General features: G+C 42.2%; 1 protein-coding gene across 1 annotated transcript; it reads left to right on the top strand.

Annotated features, from left to right (window-relative positions):
• The first annotated feature begins 8,153 nt into the window (after nt 1-8,153).
• LOC118370128 (ras-related protein Rap-2a-like) lies at nt 8,154-19,407 on the top strand. Its single transcript, XM_035754938.2, has 2 exons — nt 8,154-9,087; nt 18,654-19,407. The coding sequence occupies exons 1-2, from the start codon at nt 8,774-8,776 to the stop codon at nt 18,892-18,894; spliced, it is 555 nt and encodes a 184-aa protein (XP_035610831.1). The 5' UTR covers nt 8,154-8,773; the 3' UTR covers nt 18,895-19,407.
• Nucleotides 19,408-21,424: the final 2,017 nt, after the last annotated feature.

Below are 21,424 nucleotides of genomic sequence, written 5' to 3'. Positions count from 1 at the left end.
GAAAACAGAAACTGCTCTGTTTGTCACAACCGCTAATAGCAGATATCAGAGGTTACTCACATAAACGTGATTCTATGAACTAACCGGCACATTCAATGGATTGAAAATGATTGGGGGGCGGGGGGTACGTTTATTGCTGCACATATATCTAACTTGAAAGTCTTCTTGTCTGAACTGGAGAGGTGGATCCATAGACCAGTCACTCGTCATGAACACAGCTGGGTACAAGTGATTCTGGTCTCTCCTGCTGAAGCCTGATTAAAACAATATATTTAGCTATAAGTATTATGTATTGTGGCTGTTTAGTTCATCCCGAGTTGAGACATTGAAATTAGAAATGGATGTAATTTGCTTTGAATTCATTGCAAATGCCAGTCCACTTTTGTTACAGGCATAAGCTTGGGTATTTTTTATTCACTGCAATAAATGTTTTATTTTATCTTCTGCATTGTTTGATTTTATTATTTGCTCCAATCCACGCTCATACAGTACATACGATGCTTGAATATTGAGATCCATCCCATGTTTCTGAAGCAACCTCAGGTCATAACCACCTGAACATAAGCTAGTTAAGGATCAATGGGGAAGACTGGAGGTAGATTGGATGTAGAAGCAACATATCCCTGCTGTTTCCTTAGGTGAGGAGCAGTTACCATTGTTTTTTTAGGTGTTATTTCTTACATTACTAGGCCAGGAAAATGTTTGTGTTATTTCATACAACCTGGATGAACTTTTGGATATCAGAGTGGCGGTAACTCACCAGCATTACCAGCATTACGACCAGGAATACGACTTTCCCGAATCGGATCCTTTGTTCGTACCCCCAAGGGCAATTGAACTGATTCCAGAGACTGACCCAAAACATTGCCGGCATAGAAGAGGTACTCGGAGTGCACTTCTAGTCCGAGTCAAGGAGGTGGGCACACCACCCACCGCTTCCAAATGTCATGACTCTCCTGTGAGGATCCGAAGGACCAGGTTACAGTGGGTCCGCTCTACAGCACCCTCTCTCTCCCGCAGAGAGGGAGAGTGATGGAGTTGAACAGTTTTATAACGGTCGTAAATACCTTGCAGAAACTCTGCCTTTGGGCTCTGCAGGATTGAGGGGAAAGAACCCTTTTGCAACTAAACTTTCTTCCCACCAAAACTCCATCATCCAAAAGTGGAGAATGAAACAATATTTCTAATATAAATAACGTTGGAAATGGTGGGGGCGACTTAAAGAACAATCATGTCGAATTCGTTACTAATCTGTGATGTAACTAAGGACAGTAGAACAACATAACTGAATCTCTGAGTGTGTATATTTCCCAGTTATCAGATTTACATCTAAATGTTGTGGAATTTATATGATTAAATATGAAACTATTTGTGAGAAGACTAAATGTGATCTTAGCCTTATAAATTAGAAAATGTTTTTCAAATAAAGTTTATCCAGTCAGTAACCACGACCACATGAGCACAGACATTATGCCAAACGTAATGGAACCACCCTTTTTCCAGAGTGTATAAAACGACATATGACGAAATTCACATCAGACCAATAGGTGGAGGGTAAGCCGGACGTCACGAATGGTTAGACACCAGTATACGGACAGTAAGCCGGACATGTAAAATGGTTAGACTCTACATTAGACCAGCGTAACCAACAGCGTGAGCTGAAAGGGACAAAATGGTTAGAAACTCTGAAACATTCAGTCTGCAGCTGTTTAAGTACTTTAGTCTAGTAAACTCGACAGAGAACCACCGGGTGTTATTTTGAAAGAACCACTCTAACAAACACTTCCCCTAAAACAGGTATTCCCAAACTGGGAATACCTGTTCACATTTTCAAACAGTCCATTTATATTTTCCAACCTTTGGGTGAGGTTTTTGTCTCACCTGAGTAGCCTCGTTTCACTGGCAAAAATAAAATTAAACCATCTAGTGTTCAGCGAAATAACAACACAATGGCAAATACAGGTAGCCTAGTCAAATAATGAACATCCAATCACATTAACTCGAAAATAGATAAACACTTTTTAAAAAGTATGGCCCGCGTCCTTAGAGACACTGACCAGCTCTACTGGTAGTATTGCTACTACCAGCACCTGTTTATGACACAAGTCGTTCTGCTTCCACGAGCACATCCAATGCCAGCATCAGCAATTCTACACTGACAGTTGTGAATCTGATGCATCTGAAGAGCTACTGCCCCCTTACCCAGGAAATCACCGGACACCAGACAGGGACCATCAAAGAGGTGCAGATATGATGAGAACAACATTGATTTGGGGTTCACTTATATTGGGAGTAGTGCCTTTCCTCAGCCACAGTGTGTTATATGTACAAAAGTACTGTCTCACAACTCGATGAAAACACGTGCAAACATTTAGAAATAAAACATGCCAATTTGAAAAATAAGCCACACAAGGTTTTTTTGTGAGAATTAAGGTGACTTTCAAGTAGTAAGACATGTATAAAAGCAACAGATACCATTAAATAAGAAGGGGCTAGAAGAGTCTTATATTGTGAGCTACCGAGTGGCTAGGACAGGCAGGCCCCATACTATTGTGGAGGACTTAATTAAAAGGAATGCCTGACAGCTTGAAAGACGTTTTGGACACTACAGTGAAAATGGTTAACTTTGTTAAAGCAAGGTCCCTGAACTCTCGTATTTTCTGCACTATGCAATGATATGGGCAGTGTCCCACCCTGACCTTAGTTATCTTTGTTTTCTTTATTATTTGGTTAGGTCAGCGTGTGACAAGGGTGGTGTGTGTAGTTTTTGTATTGTCTAGTCACTAGACAATACAAAAATACAATACTAGACTCTAGTGGTTTTTGGTATGTTTATGGGGGTTTTCTAGTCTAGGTGTTTATATGTCTATGGTTGCCTAGAATGGTTCTCAATCAGAGGCAGCTGTTTATCGTTGTCTCTGATTGGGGACCATATTTAGGTAGCCATATTCCTTGGATAGTTTGTGGGTTGTTATTCTATGTTTAGTTGCCTGTTTCTGCACTAGCCATAGTGCATCACGGTTCGTTTTGTTGTTTTGTTTAGTTCTGTTCAGTTCTGTTCAGTGTTCTCTCTTTAATTAAAGAGTTATGTTCGCTTACCACGCTGCGCCTTGGTCTCCTCTTTATGATGACGTGACAGGCAGCGACCATGTAACAACCATTTTACAACATACAGAAGTGTGCTGGTTTTCAAGGGGCAAAGTATTGACACATTGTTTTGAATTGAGAGACGAGCTTAAAGTTTTCTTTACTGATCATAATTTTCACTTGTCTGACTGCTTGCAAGACAGGCCGATCTGGGTGATGTTTTTTCTCGCCTGAATGATCTGCATCTAGGATCACAGGGACTCCCCTCAACTATATTCAATGTGCGGGACAAAATTGAGGCTATGATTAAGAAGTTGGAGCTCTACTCTGTCTGCACTAACAATGACAGCACACAGGTCTTTCCATCATTGTATTATTTTTTTCTGTGAAAATGAACTCAGGCTTACGGACAATGTCAAATGTGATATAGTAAAGCACCTGAGTGAGCTGGGTGCGCAATTACGCAGGTACTATCCCAAAACGGATGACACAAACAACTGGATTCATTATCCCTTTCATGCCCTGCCTCCAGTCCACTTACCGATATCTGAGCAAGAGAGCATCATCGAAATTGCAACAAGCGGTTCTGTGAAAATGTAATTTAATCAGAAGCCATTGCCAGATTTCTGGATAGGGCTGCGCTCAGAGTTTCTTGCCTTGGCAAATCGCGCTGATGCCCTTTGCAACCACGTACCACATATGTGAGAGTGGATTCTCGGCCCTCACGAACATGTAAACTAAATACAGGCACAGACTGTGTGTGGAAAATGATTTAAGACTGAGACTCTCTCCAATACAACCCTACATTGCAGAGTTATGTGCATACTTTCAAGCACACCCTTCTCATTAACCTGTGGTGAGTTTTTCAGAATTTTCAATGAACAAATTAAGTTTTATATCTAAGATGGCTAAAAAAAGAGGAAATGATTTATTCTGATTAATTACTCTCCACACTCATCGAGTGATTTCAACAGAGCGAGACGACAAAGCCATACAATCGTAACTATGTATATTGTATTTCTAAATCCGAATGAGTGGTTGTTCAATCAACTGTATGTACGATAGGTGAAGTCCTTTGTCTCTTCTTCTCCTGCTCTTTCTTAAATGCCCCTCCTTTTTCATTGTGTAACAAGCCGTCATATCGGGTTAGTCCACTAGGGACTTTTCATTGCATTATGTAGTAATCAATGTGTAACCTATCCTGTGTGTTCTTATGTATTTCTGTGTGATTATTTTGTTAGTTAGTAAATACATTATTAAGCCAATTTGTATTTCTTTGATTCATCAATTATGTTAGGTTTCGTGCAGATATTCAAGAATTTGCGACATTCAGAATGAGACTGATGATGTAAGGGTTTTCTTCTGGTGAAAGAGAGGCGGACCAAAATTCAGCGTGGTGGTTATTCATGTTTTTAATAAAGACGACTATACATGAACAGACTAAACAAAACAAGAAAAGTGAAAACGTAAACAGTACTATCTGGTGCAAACACAGAGACAGGAACAATCACCCCCAAAACCCAACACAAAACAGGCTACCTAAATATGGTTCCCAATCAGAGACAACGACTAACACCTTCCTCTGATTGAGAACCATATCAGGCCAAACATAGAAATAGACAAACCAGACACACAACATAGAATGCCCACCCAACTCACGTCCTGACCAACACTAAAACAAGGAAAACACATACGAACGATGGTCAGAACGTGACAGATGAGGTAAATTAGAATTAATGAATTGACTGTGACTGATGTAAGAGATATTTAACTTTAGAGTTTAGTCAGGAGATAGTAACTTGTTAAATAAACTTTTCCCGTGGTGCCCCAAGATTACTACTGTGTTAATTGGTACATGATTAATGTAATCATTGTAATAATTAAACATAGTTAATTGATTTGATAAAATAACAGTCAAACACATTAATGATGGTCACGACACGACACAAGTATATTACTCGCTAATGTTCAATCTCTGGATTATAAAGTTGACGAGCTGAGGGTGCAGATTTCCTTCCAGAGAGACATCAGGGACTGTAATGTACTATACTCTGTTTCACGGAAACATGGCTCTCTCGGGACATTCTGTCTGAATCCATATAGCCAGTGGGGTTCTCAGTTCATCGCGCAGGCAGGAATAAATATCTCTCCGGGAAGAAGAAGGGCGGAGGTGTATATTTCATGATTAACTACTCACGGTGTGATTGTGATAACATACAGGAACTCAAGTCTTTTGTTCATCCAACCTAAAATACCTCACAATCAAATCCCGACCATATTACCTCCCAAGATAGCTTTCTTAGGTTATAGTCACAGCCGTGTATATTCCCTCTCAAGCCGTTACCACAACGTCCCTCAAAGAACTTCACTGGACTTTATGCAAACTGGAAACCACATATCTTGATGCCGCATTTATTGTAGCTGGGGATTTTAACAAAGCTAATCTGAGGAAAACGCTACCGAAGTTTTATCTCCTGTCTCAGCCTCCAGTATTTATGCTGCAGTAGTTTGTGTCGGGGGGCTAGGGTCAGTTTGTTATATCTGGAGTACTTCTCCTGTCCTATTCGGTGTCCTGTGTGAATCTATGTGTGCGTTCTCTAATTCTCTCCTTCTTTCTTTCTCTCTCTCGGAGGACCTGAGCCCTAGGACCATGCCCCAGGACTACCTGACATGATAGTACCCGTGCTAAGGATTGTTCAACGCTGGTCTGAACAATCTGAATCCACACTTCAAGATTGTTTTGATCACACGGACTGGGATATGTTCCGGGTAACCTCTGACAATAACATTGATGAAAATACTGATATGGTGACTGAGTTTATCAGGAAGTAATAGGAGATGTTGTACCCACTGTGACTATTAAAACCTACCCTAATCAGAAACCGTGGATAGATGGCAGCATTCGCGCCAAACTGAAAGTGCGAACCACTGCATTCAACCATGGCAAGGTGACTGGGAATCTGGCAGTGTAGTTTTTCCATCCATAGGGCAATCAAACAGGCAACACGTCAGTATAGAGACAAAGTGGAGTTCCAATTCAACTGCTCAGACACAAGACGTATGTGGCAGGGTCTACAGACAATCACGAACTACACAAGGAAAACCAGCCACGTTGAGGACACTGACATCTTGCTTCCGGACAAGCTAAACACCTTCTTTGCCCGCTTTGAGGATAACACAGTGCCACCAATGCGGCCCACTACCAAGGACTGTGGGCTCTCCTTCTCCATAGCTGACGTGAGTAAGACGTTTAAGCTTGTTAACCCTCACAAGGCCGCCGGCCCAGACGTCATCCCTAGCCGCGTCCTCATGTGTGTGCAGACCAGCTGGCTGGTGTGTTTACAGACATATTCAATCTCTCCCTATCCCAGTCTGCTGTCCCCACATGCTTCAAGATGTCCACCATTGTTCCTGTACCCAAGAAAGCAAAGGTAACTGAACTAAATGATTATCACCCTGTAGCTCTCTCTTATGTCATCATGAAGTGCTATGAGAGACTTGTCAAGGATCATATCACCTCTACCTTACCTGACACCCTAGACCCACTTCAATTTGCTTACCATACCAATAGATCCACAGATGATGCAATTTCCATCGCACTGCACACTGCCCTATCCCATCTGGACAAGAGGAATACCTATGTAAGAATGCTCTTAATTGACTATAGCTTAGCATTCAACGCAATAATACCCTCCAAGCTCATCATTAAGCTCAAGGCCCTGGGTCTAAACCCCGGCATATGCAACTTGGTCCAGGACTACCTGACGGCTCCCCCCCAGGTGGTGAAGGTAGGAAACAGCACCTCCACTACGCTGATCCTCAACACTGGGGTCCCACAAGGGTGCGTGCTCAGCCCCCTCCTGTATTCCCTGTTCACCCATGACTGCGTGGCCACGCACACCTCCAACTCAATCATCAAGTTTGCAGACGATACAACAGTAGTAGGCTTGATTACCAACAATGACGAGACAACCTACAGGGAGTAGGTGAGGGCTCTGGGAGGAGATGATTGTGGGACTTCAGGAAACAGCAGAGGAACAGCCCCCTATCCACATCGACGGGACCATAGTGGAGAAGGTGGAAAGCTTCAAGTTCCTCGACGTACACATCACTGACAAACTGAAATGGTCCACCCACACAGACAGTGTGTTGAAGAAGGCGCAATAGCACCTCTTCAACCTCAGGAGGCTGAAGAAATTTGGCATGGCACCTTACACTCTCACAAACCTTTACAGATGCACAATTGAGAGCAACCTGTCAGGCTGAAACACCGCCTGGTACGGAAACTGCACCGCCCGCAAACGCAGGGCTCTCCAGAGGGTGGTGCGGTCTGGCCAACTCATCACCGGAGGAAAACTACCTGCCCTCCAGGACACCAGCAGCACCCGATGTCACAGGAAGGCCAAAAAGATCATCAAAAGACAACAACCCCCCGAGCCCCTGCCTCTTCACCCCGCTATCATCCAGAAAGCGAGGTCAGTACAGGTTCATCAAAGCTTTGGACCAAAGCTTCTATCTCAAGGCCATCAGACTGTTAAAATAGCCATCACTAGCACATTCGAGACTGCTGCCTATTTACATGGACTTGAAATGACTGGCCACTTTAATGAATGGAACACTAGTCACTTTAATAATGTGTACATATTTTGCATTACTCATGCCATATGTATATACTGTATTCTATTGCATTCTACTGTATCTTAGTATATGCTGCTCTGACATTGCTCATCCATATATTTATATATTCTTAACTCCATTCCTTTACTTAGATTTGTGTGTATTGTTGTAAAATTCTGAGATATTACTTGTTAGATATTACAGCACTGTTGGAAATAGAAACACAAGCATTTTGTTTCACCTGCAAAAAACATCTGCTAAACACGTGTTTGTGACCAATAAAATTTGATTGATTTGATTTGAGATAGGGATACTTGATTCTGTTCTGTCTGAAGATGTCACTATTGTACAGACTACTGGGGGGGCTACATATATATATTTTTAATTATCTGGTACAACCTGACGTATAACATGTGGGCGAGGCTTAAAGTGGAACATAACAAATGAAGAGCTCCATTCGTTTGTCAGCCTACTCTTTCCATAAGAGAGAGTAGACACATTATATTGTTTCATGGGAGACATATTGCTAATAGGCCTACGGAAGCCGAGGAGAGACGAAATATTTTGTCTCCACCCGCGGGAATGGCGACTGAATAATGTCAGACAGGCGTGAGTGGTGGACATAGAGTGATAGAAAGTCGGAATGTCCTACATATGCCAATGTAACTTTTTCTGCAAGATATTTCAAAACTACGTATTTCCTTTGCGTAAATCATCCTGGAGTCTCCAAAAGATTCTTGAAGAACGCTGAACAGAGGCAAGTTTTTAAACCATGGCCTGAAAAGATGAGCAAATCAGCCTATACAGTCGAACTCACAATGCATTACGTTAAGTTTTTTCCCAACAAAACGATACGTTTTTTTTTCTTAGATGATTTAATGTGGTATTTTCTGTAATTAAGTTATTAGTTATTATAATGTCCCATCAACTGCCGTAGCCTATTTTGTGTTACGAAATTGACATTCTATAAAATGTTGTTGCTTTAGTTTAGCCTATTTAATTGCTTTGGTATCGGCTGGAGGCAGTGGCATTTTGACAAATTATTCTAATCCTCATCATCAGTGGGGCAATGCGTGAGTATAAAGTCGTGGTCCTCGGCAGTGGAGGTGTCGGCAAGTCTGCTCTCACCGTGCAATTTGTGACCGGGACCTTCATAGAGAAGTATGACCCGACAATTGAAGATTTTTATCGAAAGGAGATCGAGGTGGATTCCTCCCCGTCGGTGCTGGAGATTCTGGACACGGCTGGGACAGAGCAGTTTGCTTCTATGAGAGACCTTTACATCAAGAACGGCCAGGGCTTCATACTAGTCTACAGTCTGGTCAACCAACAGAGTTTCCAAGACATCAAGCCAATGAGAGATCAGATCATCAGAGTTAAAAGGTGATTTCTGAGTTTGATATTAATTCCCTGACTGCGTCACTAGATTGAAAGTTAATTTGGAACACGATCAGGGTCATGGCCAATGGCCCTATTGAAATCAATTAATATAGTCTATATTCTAGAAAATTCTAATGGTCTAGTAATTACTCTAGTTTATTCCACTACAAATTGCAAATGAGTATGTGTGTGTGCGTGTGCACGGGTGTGTGTGTGATTTTGATTCCTTTGGATCGATAATACTTGAGCAGGGCTGGGCTCACATCTGCTTAGTTTTAACTTGGACATGAATCCAAATAATCGTCCTGTTCTTTGAGGAGATATTATCTGATTCATCCAGGTCATGTGTTAGTCATGAAAGTCCAGCTGTGCTTCACCTGTACTCTATTGCCCAGAAGTCCTATAACCCATATGAAACCTGAACAGGACAGAGCATAGGCCATCATTCAGATTGTCCCACATACAGTTCCTTCAGAAAGTATTCACACCATTTGACTTTTTCCACATTTTGTTGTGTTACAAAGTGTGATTCAAATGGATTAAAATGTCATTTTTCTGTCAATTATCTACACAAAGTACGATGCAATGTCAAATTGGAAGATTTGTTTTTATTTAAAAAAAAAATATTAATAAAAAACAAAAACACAAATATATCTTGATTAGATAAATATTCACCCCCCTGAGTCATTACATGTTAGAATTTGGATTTATGTTTTAGGTTATTGTCCTGCTGGAAGGTGAATTCAACTCCCAGTGTCTTTTGGAAAGCAGACTGAACCAGGTTTTCCTCTAGGATATTGCCTATGACAAGCATACCCATACCACGATGCAGCCATCACCATGCTCGAAAATATGAAGAGTGTTACTCAGTGATGTGTTTGGATTTGCCCCAAATGTAACGCTTTTATTTAGGACAAAATGTAAATGTCTTTGCCACATTCTTTACTTTAGTACCTGGTTGCAAACAGGATGCATGTTTTTGAAAATGTTTATTCTGAACAGGCTTCCTTCTTTTCACTCTGTCATTTAGGTTAGTAATTATGGAGTAACTACAAGGATGTTGTTCCATTCTCAGTTTTCTACTATCACAGCCATTAAGCTCTGTAACCATTTTAAAATCATCATTGGCCTCATGGTAAAATCCCTGTGGGGTTTCCTTCCCTGTATCTTTGTAGTGACTGGGTGTTTTAATACACCATCCAAAGCCTAATTGATAACTTCACCATGCTCAAAGGGATATTAAGTGTCTGTATTTATTCCTTTTTTTAAACCCATCTACCAATCGGTGTCCTTCTTTGCGAGGCATCTGGAAAACGGATTATCTTTACGTCTGACCTTATTTGGTCTTGTCATAACAAAGGGGTTAAATACTTATTGACTCAAGACATTTTAGCTTTTCATTTTTTATTAATATGTAAAAAATTCTCAAAACTAAATTTCACTTTGAAATGATTGGATATTATCTGTGTAGAACAGTGACACAAAATCTAAATGTAAAATTCAGCCTGTAACACAACAAAGTGTGGAAAAAGTCAAAGGGTGTGAATACTTTCTGAAGGCTCTGTTGGTCATCTCCATACCAATGCTGGTCCAGAATACCATACTGGTCCAGAGTAGCAGTTTCCCTCCTCCCTGGCAACTCATTTAGGAAGTACTGTATCTTTGTAACCAGAGATGTTAGACATGATGGTTTAGAGAAAAGCCCAGGAAAAACTCTAGGTCCTAGGTATTGGCAATAACTTGTCCTGCTCAGATCACATGGTCAAGAGAAACTAAAGTCCCCTACTCAAAGTTTCACTCTGTTAGTTGGAACAAGTGAGACGATGAAGTGGCAAATGCAAATCAGATGCCTGTTTCACACTATAGGGCCGACCCAAAGCGAACCATACTTTACTGGCCATCCCAGTATAGCTCGGGTTGGTTTTGCTTGGTTTAGCTTCTATTTTCCAGCCTGTCATTACTAAGATGCATAGTACTCCTCCATGGTAAAATGTCCCCTGGATACAGATCTAAGATCAGCTTCCCCTCCCACAGACCTAACCTTAACCATTAGTGGGGAAAATGCTAAACTGAACCAAGATCAGCATCTAGGGGAAACTTCACTCTACTCCCATTAGCTAACTCCAGAAAGTGGCTTTACAGTACTTTTACTGCCTCGCAAAACCCATTATTGCTGAGCCAGCGAGCAGAAGTGCACTATATCCTCACTCACCACAACTCGGGATTGTGTGTGATTTGGAAGCCAAAGAAACATCAGGTCTCCATTAGTGAGAAGGCACATAACCTAAAGCCACGTTTGACTCCTAGCAGCGGAATCCTCAGAACTAGGGGGATCCAAGAGTGAGGTAATTTGGGCTCTGTGTGTGTGTGTGTGTGTGTGTGTGTGTGTGTGTGTGTGTGTGTGTGTGTACCTTCAACTCTTGCTGCAGCACCCCACAAAATAACCAAATAAATTACTGTATTGTGTATATTGTTGTTTCGGAAATCCAACCTGGGTGTGCTCCAACTTGATCTTAACGTTTTCCTCGCATGAATGTGAAGGATAATGAGGCGATCGACCTAGAAGCTGTGTTTTCAAAGCACTTTCAGATGGATTTCACGCTGCACTGATGCTGTGTTTAATAGCAAGAGAGGAACAACACAGGCTGTTAAGTGTACTCATTTGTGCCATGGGGTGTGGTCTCAAACTACACTTCTAAGGAGGGATGTGTGACTGAAGTTCTGACGTTTAACCCACGTCCTGGCTCACCGTGGTGGTGGTGTTCATTAGGCACACCGTAACAAAATGTTTTGTACCCACATTGTCCTGCATGGCTCAGTTGGTAAAGCATGGAGCTTGCAACACCAGGGTTGTGGGTTCGATTCCCATGGGGGACCAGAATGAAAATGTATGCACTCAACACTGTAAATCTATCTGGATACATTGTTTCTAAAAAGACACAAAAATGGGTGTTGCTCAGCATGATTTAGAGAACATAAACATAGGCTATGAAATGGAATACAAACCAGCACTTGTAGCTATGTTTTAGAAGTACTGGGACTCAATTTGAAAAGTATCACGAATAGCCTGTTTTTGACCATGTAGACCCATTTCTTAGGCCTCATTCCCTGGTTTGCCATATAGCTTTAAAGTTCCAGGAAGGAACATTATTTAGTTCAAGTTACTGTTATGGTTCATGTTGAATTCACTGATTTGCCCTATTTATTTTTGTTGTCAAAAACTATATGTGGCCTTTTGTTGTGTTGTGTTAAGTTTTTGTAAGTTTATAAGCTTATAAATATAGGTTTATAAGCACACAACCCAGCCGCAGCAGCACAGTGTGGGAAGCCCGTCATCACAGCATCTCTTGGGACTCCACATCCATTTTGTTATTATTTTCCCTAGCTCTCCCTCAGTACGCCAAAGGAACATCTATCTAAGTACTGTATGTTAGCTTAGCCACCATAAGGCTACAGGATTGGGAAAGCCACAATCTGGTATTTGTGTTTCATCCCGACTGCAGTTATTTTCTTCAAGACTCAATGGGGATATATATCATTAAAGATCCAATGCAACCATTTCTATCTCAATAATCTCAAACCATTTCTGGGTAAAAAAAAATGGTTTTCAATTGAAATGATAAAAAATAAACAAAAATAGCTTCGTAGTAAAAAGCAATTTAAGCAAGAATTATGCTAGGACTGTCTGGGATAGGTCTGAGTGAGTGACCTAATTGGGAGGAGCCTAATGGGAGGGATATGTAACCTGAAAACTAGCTGTTATTGGCAGAAAGGTTCAACTCTAATTTGTTATCGATCTATTAACTTGATGTTGCCAGGCAAGCCAAAACTGCATCCATGCAAAACAAGCAGACATTTCAGGCAGCCTTTTAAACAGCTCTTACACTAAAAAAGGTATTATCATCATTGTTACAGTTTCACAGAATTAGTCCAACATCATAGTGTGGAAATATATATACAGTATATATATAAAACACAGAAAAAGCATGTATTACAATGCACTGCCCCATTTAATTTGAATGACCAAACATTTCCTGCAAATGTCTTGCCTGCAAAAAAAACATTGCATGCAAATATCCCAGGTTGTACTTATTTGTCATTAATTAAAGGTGCAATGAAACAATGAAACAACAGCAGCTCAAGGCTTGGGGGGGGGGGGGCATCGTGCTGGAGAGGGCGCATGCTCCGCAGTCATTAGTGTAATTGCACTGTGCTTTAGGAAGCTGGTGTCGGTGTGCTGGATAAGGGAGCAGGCTGACGCTCCTTCAGGCGAAACAAAGAATGGAAATGCCTTTTCAAAAAACACAGCGGTTTTCTTGTTGTGTCTTTGGTTAGACCAGGGAAAACAGTCTCAGACACAGCCTGCAGCCTGCAGCCAGAAAGCGTCATGATCAGTTAGTTGAAAGTGCTCCCTTAGTGCAACATTTGCTTGCAGATTAATCGGTTCCATCTGTAGAGATCCAGCACGTGCCCACTTGAAGGTCTGTGTCACCTCCTTTGAAAAGTCCCCTGACGTCTGTGACGAGGAATGGATTCTCAATTAGAAGAAGGAGCTGCTGTCCAAGGCTGAAGCTGTCAATGCGATTATTTCCAACGTTTCCAATCAGCTTATCTATGAAGTCAGCATGAGGAGGAACATCTCTCTCACCCTGAATCTGTTCCTGCACTTTTGGGAAGTGTGTACAGTCTCCTTGAACACTTCCAGTTTCCTCTGGAAGGAGCGGACAGATGTCATCAAATCACAAACGGAATTGTTCTTGCCCTGTAGGTTCACGTTGAGCTCGTTAAGGTGTGATGTGATGTTTAAAAAAAAAGCAACATTATCCATTTTGCTCTCGTCTTGCAAAAAAAGTGAAAACTGTGTTGCCTTCTGACTCCTGAGCTGTACTAGGAAAGCTGTCATTTCCTTTCAAATGGACCAAAAGTGTTCCAACACCCTGCCTTTACTAAGCCATCTTACGTTGTTGTTGTGCAGCCGTAGGCCATTTGCCTACGGCTGCACGTCTTTCAGGAATTCAGCAGGCGATGTTGATGAGATGAGGATGCCCTGAGGAAGTGGATGAGTTTCGTCATTGTATTCATCACTTCAGCATACCCTTCTGACAGATGGGCGCACGGGACGGACTGATGAATGACGCGGTGGTGGGCTGTGAGATCAGGGTTGTCCTCGTTCAGCCGTGCCACAGCTCCTCTCTCTCTTCCTGCCATGGCAGGGGCCCCGTCTGAGGTGATAGAGACCACTTGTTTTTAGATCTATCCCCCAATTTCTCAGCATTTCCTTTATGGCCATGTATGTCTTTTTCCTCTTGTATGCGTCTCGAGTGGTGTTACACCTAGCAGGTCTTCACAGAATTCCTTCTTTCTCTGTGTGGTAAAATCTAACACACACCAGAAGCCGGGCCTTATCACTCACCTCAGTAGATTCATCAAGAGCTAGTGCTATGCATGGTGCACTCCGAATAGCTTCATCACGCTGTGTTAATACATCCTGTTTTAGTATTTCACTCTTTGTACATGGCATTGGGATTTGCTTGATCTTCTCACACAGCTCGCCTTTTTTGTTTACCGTCAAGTAAAGTTTCGGCAACAGCTTTCACACACTCGTTCACCACTCTCCCGTCAATAAATGACTTTTGGTGTTGACCCAAAATCCAAGCTATTTTTTTTTGTGAACATTCGTTTGCACGTTGTTGGGCAGTGAAGGCATGGGAGAGGACTCTGGTGGACTGATCATACTGGGCTTTGAGTTTGTTTATTTTTGCGTGCCCTCACCTCAGACTGCTGTGGATATGTTTGCTCAAAATATCTGTGCTTTGTTTTCGTAGTGGCTCTTCATGTTGGCTCTTTTTTATTAGCGCCACGGTCTCTGAACATACTCTGTCTGATAAAGGCATATTTGTCAGTCCACTCCTCTTTGAAAGCTTGATTTTCTGTATAGACTTTCCTGACTTTTGCGCAAGCCATTGTATAAGTTCTCCTCGCGCTTCCGCTTTTGCATCTCTCGCTGTCTCTCTCTGACAACATCAGTCTCCAAACATGCATTGTAAACATTCGCTTTGATTGGCTGAGTTTCGTGAAGTGATTTAAATAACGCACGTGACTGGACAACACACAGTAGTACGGGGCGCTGTCGGGGACCTTCCCAAGTATGTGTAAATTGAAAAAAAAGGATTGCTTCATCAGTATTTACTTTAACATAATTGCAAAATGTTTTCTAATGATCAATTAGCCTTTTAAAATGATAAACTTGGATTAGCTAACACAACGTGCCATTGGAACACAGGAGTGATGGTTGCTGATAATGGGCCTTTGTACACTTATGTAGATTTTCCATTAATTTTCCAGCGACAATAGTCATTTGCAACATTAACAATGTCTACACTGTAATTCTGATCAATTTGATGTAATTTTAAAGGACAAAAAATAATGGGCCTTTGTACACTTATGTAGATATTCCATTAATTTTCCAGCGACAATAGTCATTTGCAACATTAACAATGTCTACACTGTAATTCTGATCAATTTGATGTAATTTTAAAAGACAAAAAATGTGCTTTTCTTTAAAAAACAAGGACATTTCTAAGTGACCCCAAACTTGTGAACGGTAGTGTATGTACAAGAGATACTTTTGCAAATAGGCTAAAGACATGTTTTTGCTTTGTCATTGCACTGTTTCTGGGTTATTAAACTTGGACTTGGAATTCAATCAAATCTGCACTGCAAGAAACCCAAAGTGTGGAAAACATCACATTTAAACGCCCGCTTGGATGGTAACACAGTGCCACCAACGCGGCACGCTCCCAAGGACTGTGGGCTCTCATTCTCCGTGGCCGACCTAAGTAAGAGATTAAAGCATTTTAACCCTCGGGAAGGCTGCAGGAGTGTTTACGGACATATTCAATCTCTCCCTATCCCAGTCTGCTGTCACCAATTGCTTCAAGATGTCCACCATTGTTCCTGTCCCAAGAAAGCAAAGGTAACTGAACTAAATGACTATTGCCCTGTAGGTCTCACTTCTGTCATCATGAAGTGCTTTGAGAGGCTAGTTAAGGATCATATAACCTGCACCTTACCTGACACCCTAGACCCACTCAATTTGCATACCGCCCCGCAAGTCTTTTTTTTCTTACATTTTAGTCATTTAGCAGACACTCTTATCCAGAGAAATTAGGGCTTTGCTCAAGGGAAAATTGACAGATTGTTCACCTCTTCGGCTTGGGTACTGAAACCAGCAATATTTTCAGTTACTGGCCCAACACTCTTAACCCGCTAGGCTACCTGCTGCCCATGGAGTCATGGAAATGGCCTAGGACTCTGGAGAATCACTGTCATAGCAGCAGTGCCCAAGGCAATGGGAATCTGTCACTGGATCAGTATTGTTCAGAAGAGAGGCTAGAGGCCAGAGCAATGTGACATTAGTGATAATGGCAGGATCCCCTACAAGGCCAGAGGAGGCCTGGAAGAGAACTGCCAAAATCAAGCCATTATGAGTGCTATAATAATAATAAATACATTTTGGGGTATTTTTATTGTTTATGGACTGGCACAGCTGGAAGGTAGAGAGGAACCTACAGTAACAGTCAAAAGTTTGGACAAACCAACTCATTCAAGGGTTTTTCTTTAATTGTACTATTTCTATATTGTACAACAATAGTGAAGACATCAAAACCATTAAATAACACATATGGAACCATGTAGTAACCAAAAAAGTGTTAAACAAATGTTTATATTTGACATTCTTCAAAGTAGCCACCCTTTGCCTTAATGACAGCTTTGCGGACTCTTGGCATTCTCTCAACCAGCTTCACCTAAAATGCTTTTTCAACAGTCTTGAAGGAGTTCCCACATATGCTGTTGGCTGCTTTTCCTTCACTCTGCGGTCCGACTCATCCCAAACCATCTTATTTCGGGTTGAGGTCAGATGATTGTGGAGGCCAGGTCATCTGATGCAGCACTCCCTCACTCTCCTTGGTCAAATAGCCCTTACACAGCTTGGAGGTGTGTTGGGTCATTGTCCTGTTGAAATACCAAGCCATGATGTCGAAGGAATTGTCGGTAGAGCTCAGAGACAGGATTGTGTCGAGGCACAGATCTGGGGAAGGGTACCAAAAAATGTCAGCAGCATTGAATGTTCCCAAGAACACATTGGCCTCCATCATTTTTAAACGGAATCAGTTTTGAACCACCAAAACTCTTCCTAGAGCTGGCCACCTGGCCAAACTGAGCAATCGGTGGAGAAGGGCCTTGGTCGTATAGTTGACCAAGAACCCGATGGTCACTCTGACATAGCTCTAGAGTTCCTCTGTGGAGATGGGAGAACCTCCCAGAAGGACAACCATCTCTGCAGCATTCCACCAATCAGGCCTTTATGGTAGAGTGGCCAAACGGAAGCCACTCATTAAAAGGCACATGACAGCCCGCTTGGAGTTTACCAAAAGCCACCTAAAGACTCACAGACCATGAGAAACAAGATTATCTGGTCTGATGAAATCAAGATTGAACTATTTGGCCTGAATGCCAAGCGTTACGTCTGGAGAGAACCTGGCACCGTCCCTACGGTGAAGCATGGTGGTGGCAGCATCATGCTGTGGGGATGTTTTTCAGAGGCAGGGACCAGGAGACTAGTCAGGATCAAGGGAAAGGTGAACGGAGCAAAGTACAGAGATCCTTGATGAAAACCTGCTCCGAGTGCTCAGAACCTCAGACTGGGTCGAAAGTTCACCTTCCAACAGGACAATGACCCTAAGCACACAGCCAAGACAACTCAGGAGAAGCTTCTGGACAAGTCTTTGAGTAGCCCAGCCAGAGCCCAGACTTGAACCCGATCGAACATCTCAGGAGAGTCCTAAAATAGCTGTATAGCAACGCTCCTCATCCTACCTGACAGTGCTTGAGAGGATCTGCAGAGAAGAATGGGAGAAACTCCCCAAAATAAATGCCTACTGAAATTTAAGTGAGTTATTGGTTTATGACAGCTGATGTGGTGTAGAGTGAAGTTGCTGAACTTGGGTCAGTTTTGCATTTCCCCCACTAATGGTTAAGGTTAGGTTTGGGGGAGCGGAAGCTGATCCTAGATCTGTACATAATAGCTGATATGGAATCAAAGTATTGTTGTGCAGAATGTAACTGGTTTGTGCCCAGTGAGGGACAGGGACAGAACCTACTCTGTTACAACAGCACATACCCAAGACGACTCAAGGCTGTGATCACTGCCAGGTTCTTCAACAAAGTACTGAGTAAAGGGTCTGAATACTTCTGTAAATGTGATATTTCAATGTATTTGTTAGAAATTTGAACAAGAATTCAAACCTGTTTTTTGCTTTGTCTTTATGGGGTATTGTGTGTCGATTGATGAGGAAAACAAACAATTTAATCCATATTAGAATAAGGCTGTAAAGTAACAAAATGTGGAAAATGTCAAGGGGTCTGAATACTTTCCCGAATGCACTGTATCTCTTGCTCTCTATTCTGTATCTCTATTCTGTACATTGCTTTAATAAATACAGAGATGCATACAGATATACTGTATCTCCCCCATCTCTCTTTCTCTCTCTCTCCCTCCTTCCTAGGTATGAGAGTGTGCCGGTGATCCTTGTGGGGAATAAGGTGGACCAGGAGGGAGAGAGGGAGGTGTCTTGTGGAGAGGGCCAGGCTTTGGCCGAGGACTGGGGCTGTCCCTTCCTGGAGACCTCGGCGAAGAGCAAGACCATGGTGGACGAGCTTTTCACTGAAATCGTCCGACTGATGGACTCCTCCTCGCTGCCCGACAGAGCGGAACCCTGCTGCGGCTTAGCCTGCAGTATACAGTAGCTCGCGGGGAGGCGGGTCTGTGAGAGGGTGGCGGACAGGGGGCTGAACAAATAGGCGCACAGCTGCTCGGTTTGCAGTATTTACCAACTCCAGGGGGGAGATGGACATTACCGCCCCCAATGTTTGTGATGGTGAGCTATCGAAGTCTTCAGGTCTCAGGCAGGGTTACTCTTCATGCGACAGTGGTACACCGAATTCCCTCCGTTACACATTCGCCAGAGAAGCATTTGGAAACAGTGGTGAAAGAAAACAGAGGTGAAAGAAAACAGACTGACATTGTAAGCCTTACATCGTGTGTTGACTCAAAAGGATGGGGCAGAGCATGGGACACTATTGAGTACGTAGAATCAAACTCACCAAGACCGAAGGACAGACAGAAGCATCGGACAGACCGACAGACAGACAGACAGACAGTCTAAGGGCTCTATTAAATCTGTATCGCAAAAGTTTAGCCTTACAGCGTGATAGAAATTTAAAGCCAATTTTCCGGTGTTAGCGGAGACTGCATTTACGGTAAACACTGTATGTCGGACTCAATTGGAATTTCCATTTCTATTGTGCAATCTGTAACGCTTCACATAGTTTAGCCTGGCGTTGTCTGTGCATCTCGGTTGCCATACACAACAAATTGTTTGCCTTGTTACCTGAGGTTCGTGGTTGACTACACATGTTTTTAATGTGAACAGTTACATTTAATCTCCCACTTCGGTTTTATTTTGCACTTCAATATATACATTTTCAACAAACGGGGAAAAAGAGTCAAATGTATTTAATGACATTTGTACAATTATTAATAGGCTATAATACATATCAGTATCATACAGATATAGGATCTTCATTTGATGAGAATGTTCCTGCACAGTCGGAAATGCAAACATGTAGTGTATAAGGTTTAAAAAAGGCTTCGGTGTTTTTACATTTCCACTTCAAAATTTCAGACTTGATTTGCCCTAATGTAAAATGTATCAACCCCTACAAAAAAATGTCATTCATTATTATCCACATAATAATTCACATTTCCTGTTGCTGATGTAGCAAACTGGCTCAAATGAAAATCCTACATGTGTAAACGATATAAATTATATACGTGTGTTAGTTATTAGATCATCAGGTTTTTATGAAACTCTAGACTTTGAACATGACTTCCCACACCACATTATACAGCATCTTCAATGCTCTTACTGAGGGAAGGAGGTTGTTGGCCAAGATCTCGCGAAACATGGCCCCACCCATCCTCCCCTCAATAAGGTGCAGTCATCCTGTCCCCTTTGCAGAAAAGCATCCCCAAAGAATGATGTTTCCACCTCCATGCTTCACGGTTGGGTTGGTGTTCTTGGGGTTATACACATCCTTCTTCCTCCAAACACGGCGAGTGGTGTTTAGACCAAAAAGCTCTATTTTTGTCTCATCAGACCACATGACCTTCTCCCATTCCTCAGGATCATCCAGGTGGTTATTGGCAAACTTCAGACGGGCCTGGACATGTGCTGGCTTGAGCAGGGGGACCTTGCGTGTGCAGCAGGATTTTAATCCATGACGGCGTAGTGTGTTACTAATGGTTTTCTTTGAGACTGTGGTCCCAGCTCTCTTCAGGTCATTGACCAGATCCTGCCGTGTAGTTCTGGGCTGATCCCTCACCTTCCTCATGATCATTGATGCCCCACGAGGTGAGATCTTGCATGGAGCCCCAGACCGAGGGTGATTGACCGTCATCTTGAACTTCTTCCATTTTCTAATAATTGCGCCAACAGTTGTTGCCTTCTCACCAAGCTGCTTGCCTATTGTCCTGTAGCCCATCCCAGCCTTGTTCAGGTCTACAATTTTAACCCTGATGTCCTTACATAGCTCTCTGGTCTTGGCCATCGTGGAGAGGTTGGAGTCTGTTTGATTGAGTGTGTGGACAGGTGTCTTTTATACAGGTAACGAGTTCAAACAGGTGCAGTTAATACAAGTAATGAGTGGAGAACAGGAGGGCTTCTTAAAGAAAAACTAACAGGTCTGTGAGAGCCGGAATTCTTACTGGTTGGTAGGTGATCAAATAATTATGTCATGCTATAAAATGCAAATGAATTACTTAAAAATCATACAATGTGATTTTCTGGATTTTTGTTTTAGATTCCGTCCCTCACAGTTGAAGTGTACCTATGATTAAAACAATTACAGACCTCTACTTGCTTTGTAAGTAGGAAAACCTGCAAAATCGGCAGTGTATCAAATACTTGTTCTCCCCAATGTATATATATATTTTTTTATAACCCAACCCTGATCTGTACTTCTCTACAACTTTGTCCCTGACCTGTTTGGAGAGCTCCTTGGTCTTCATGGTGCCACTTGCTTGGTGGTGCCTCTTGGTTAGTGGTGTTGCAGAGTCTGGGGCCTTTCAGAACAGGTATATATTTACTGAGATCATGTAACACTTAGATTGCACACAGGTGGACTTTATTGAACTAATTATGTGACTTCTGAAGGTAATTGGTTGCACCAGATCTTATTTAGGGGCTTCATACCAAAGGGGGTGAATACCTATATA

Source organism: Oncorhynchus keta, chromosome 37 (genome assembly GCF_023373465.1).
Source record: "Oncorhynchus keta strain PuntledgeMale-10-30-2019 chromosome 37, Oket_V2, whole genome shotgun sequence".
NCBI lineage: Eukaryota > Metazoa > Chordata > Actinopteri > Salmoniformes > Salmonidae > Oncorhynchus > Oncorhynchus keta.
This window is presented reverse-complemented; position numbering and strand designations above follow the sequence as displayed.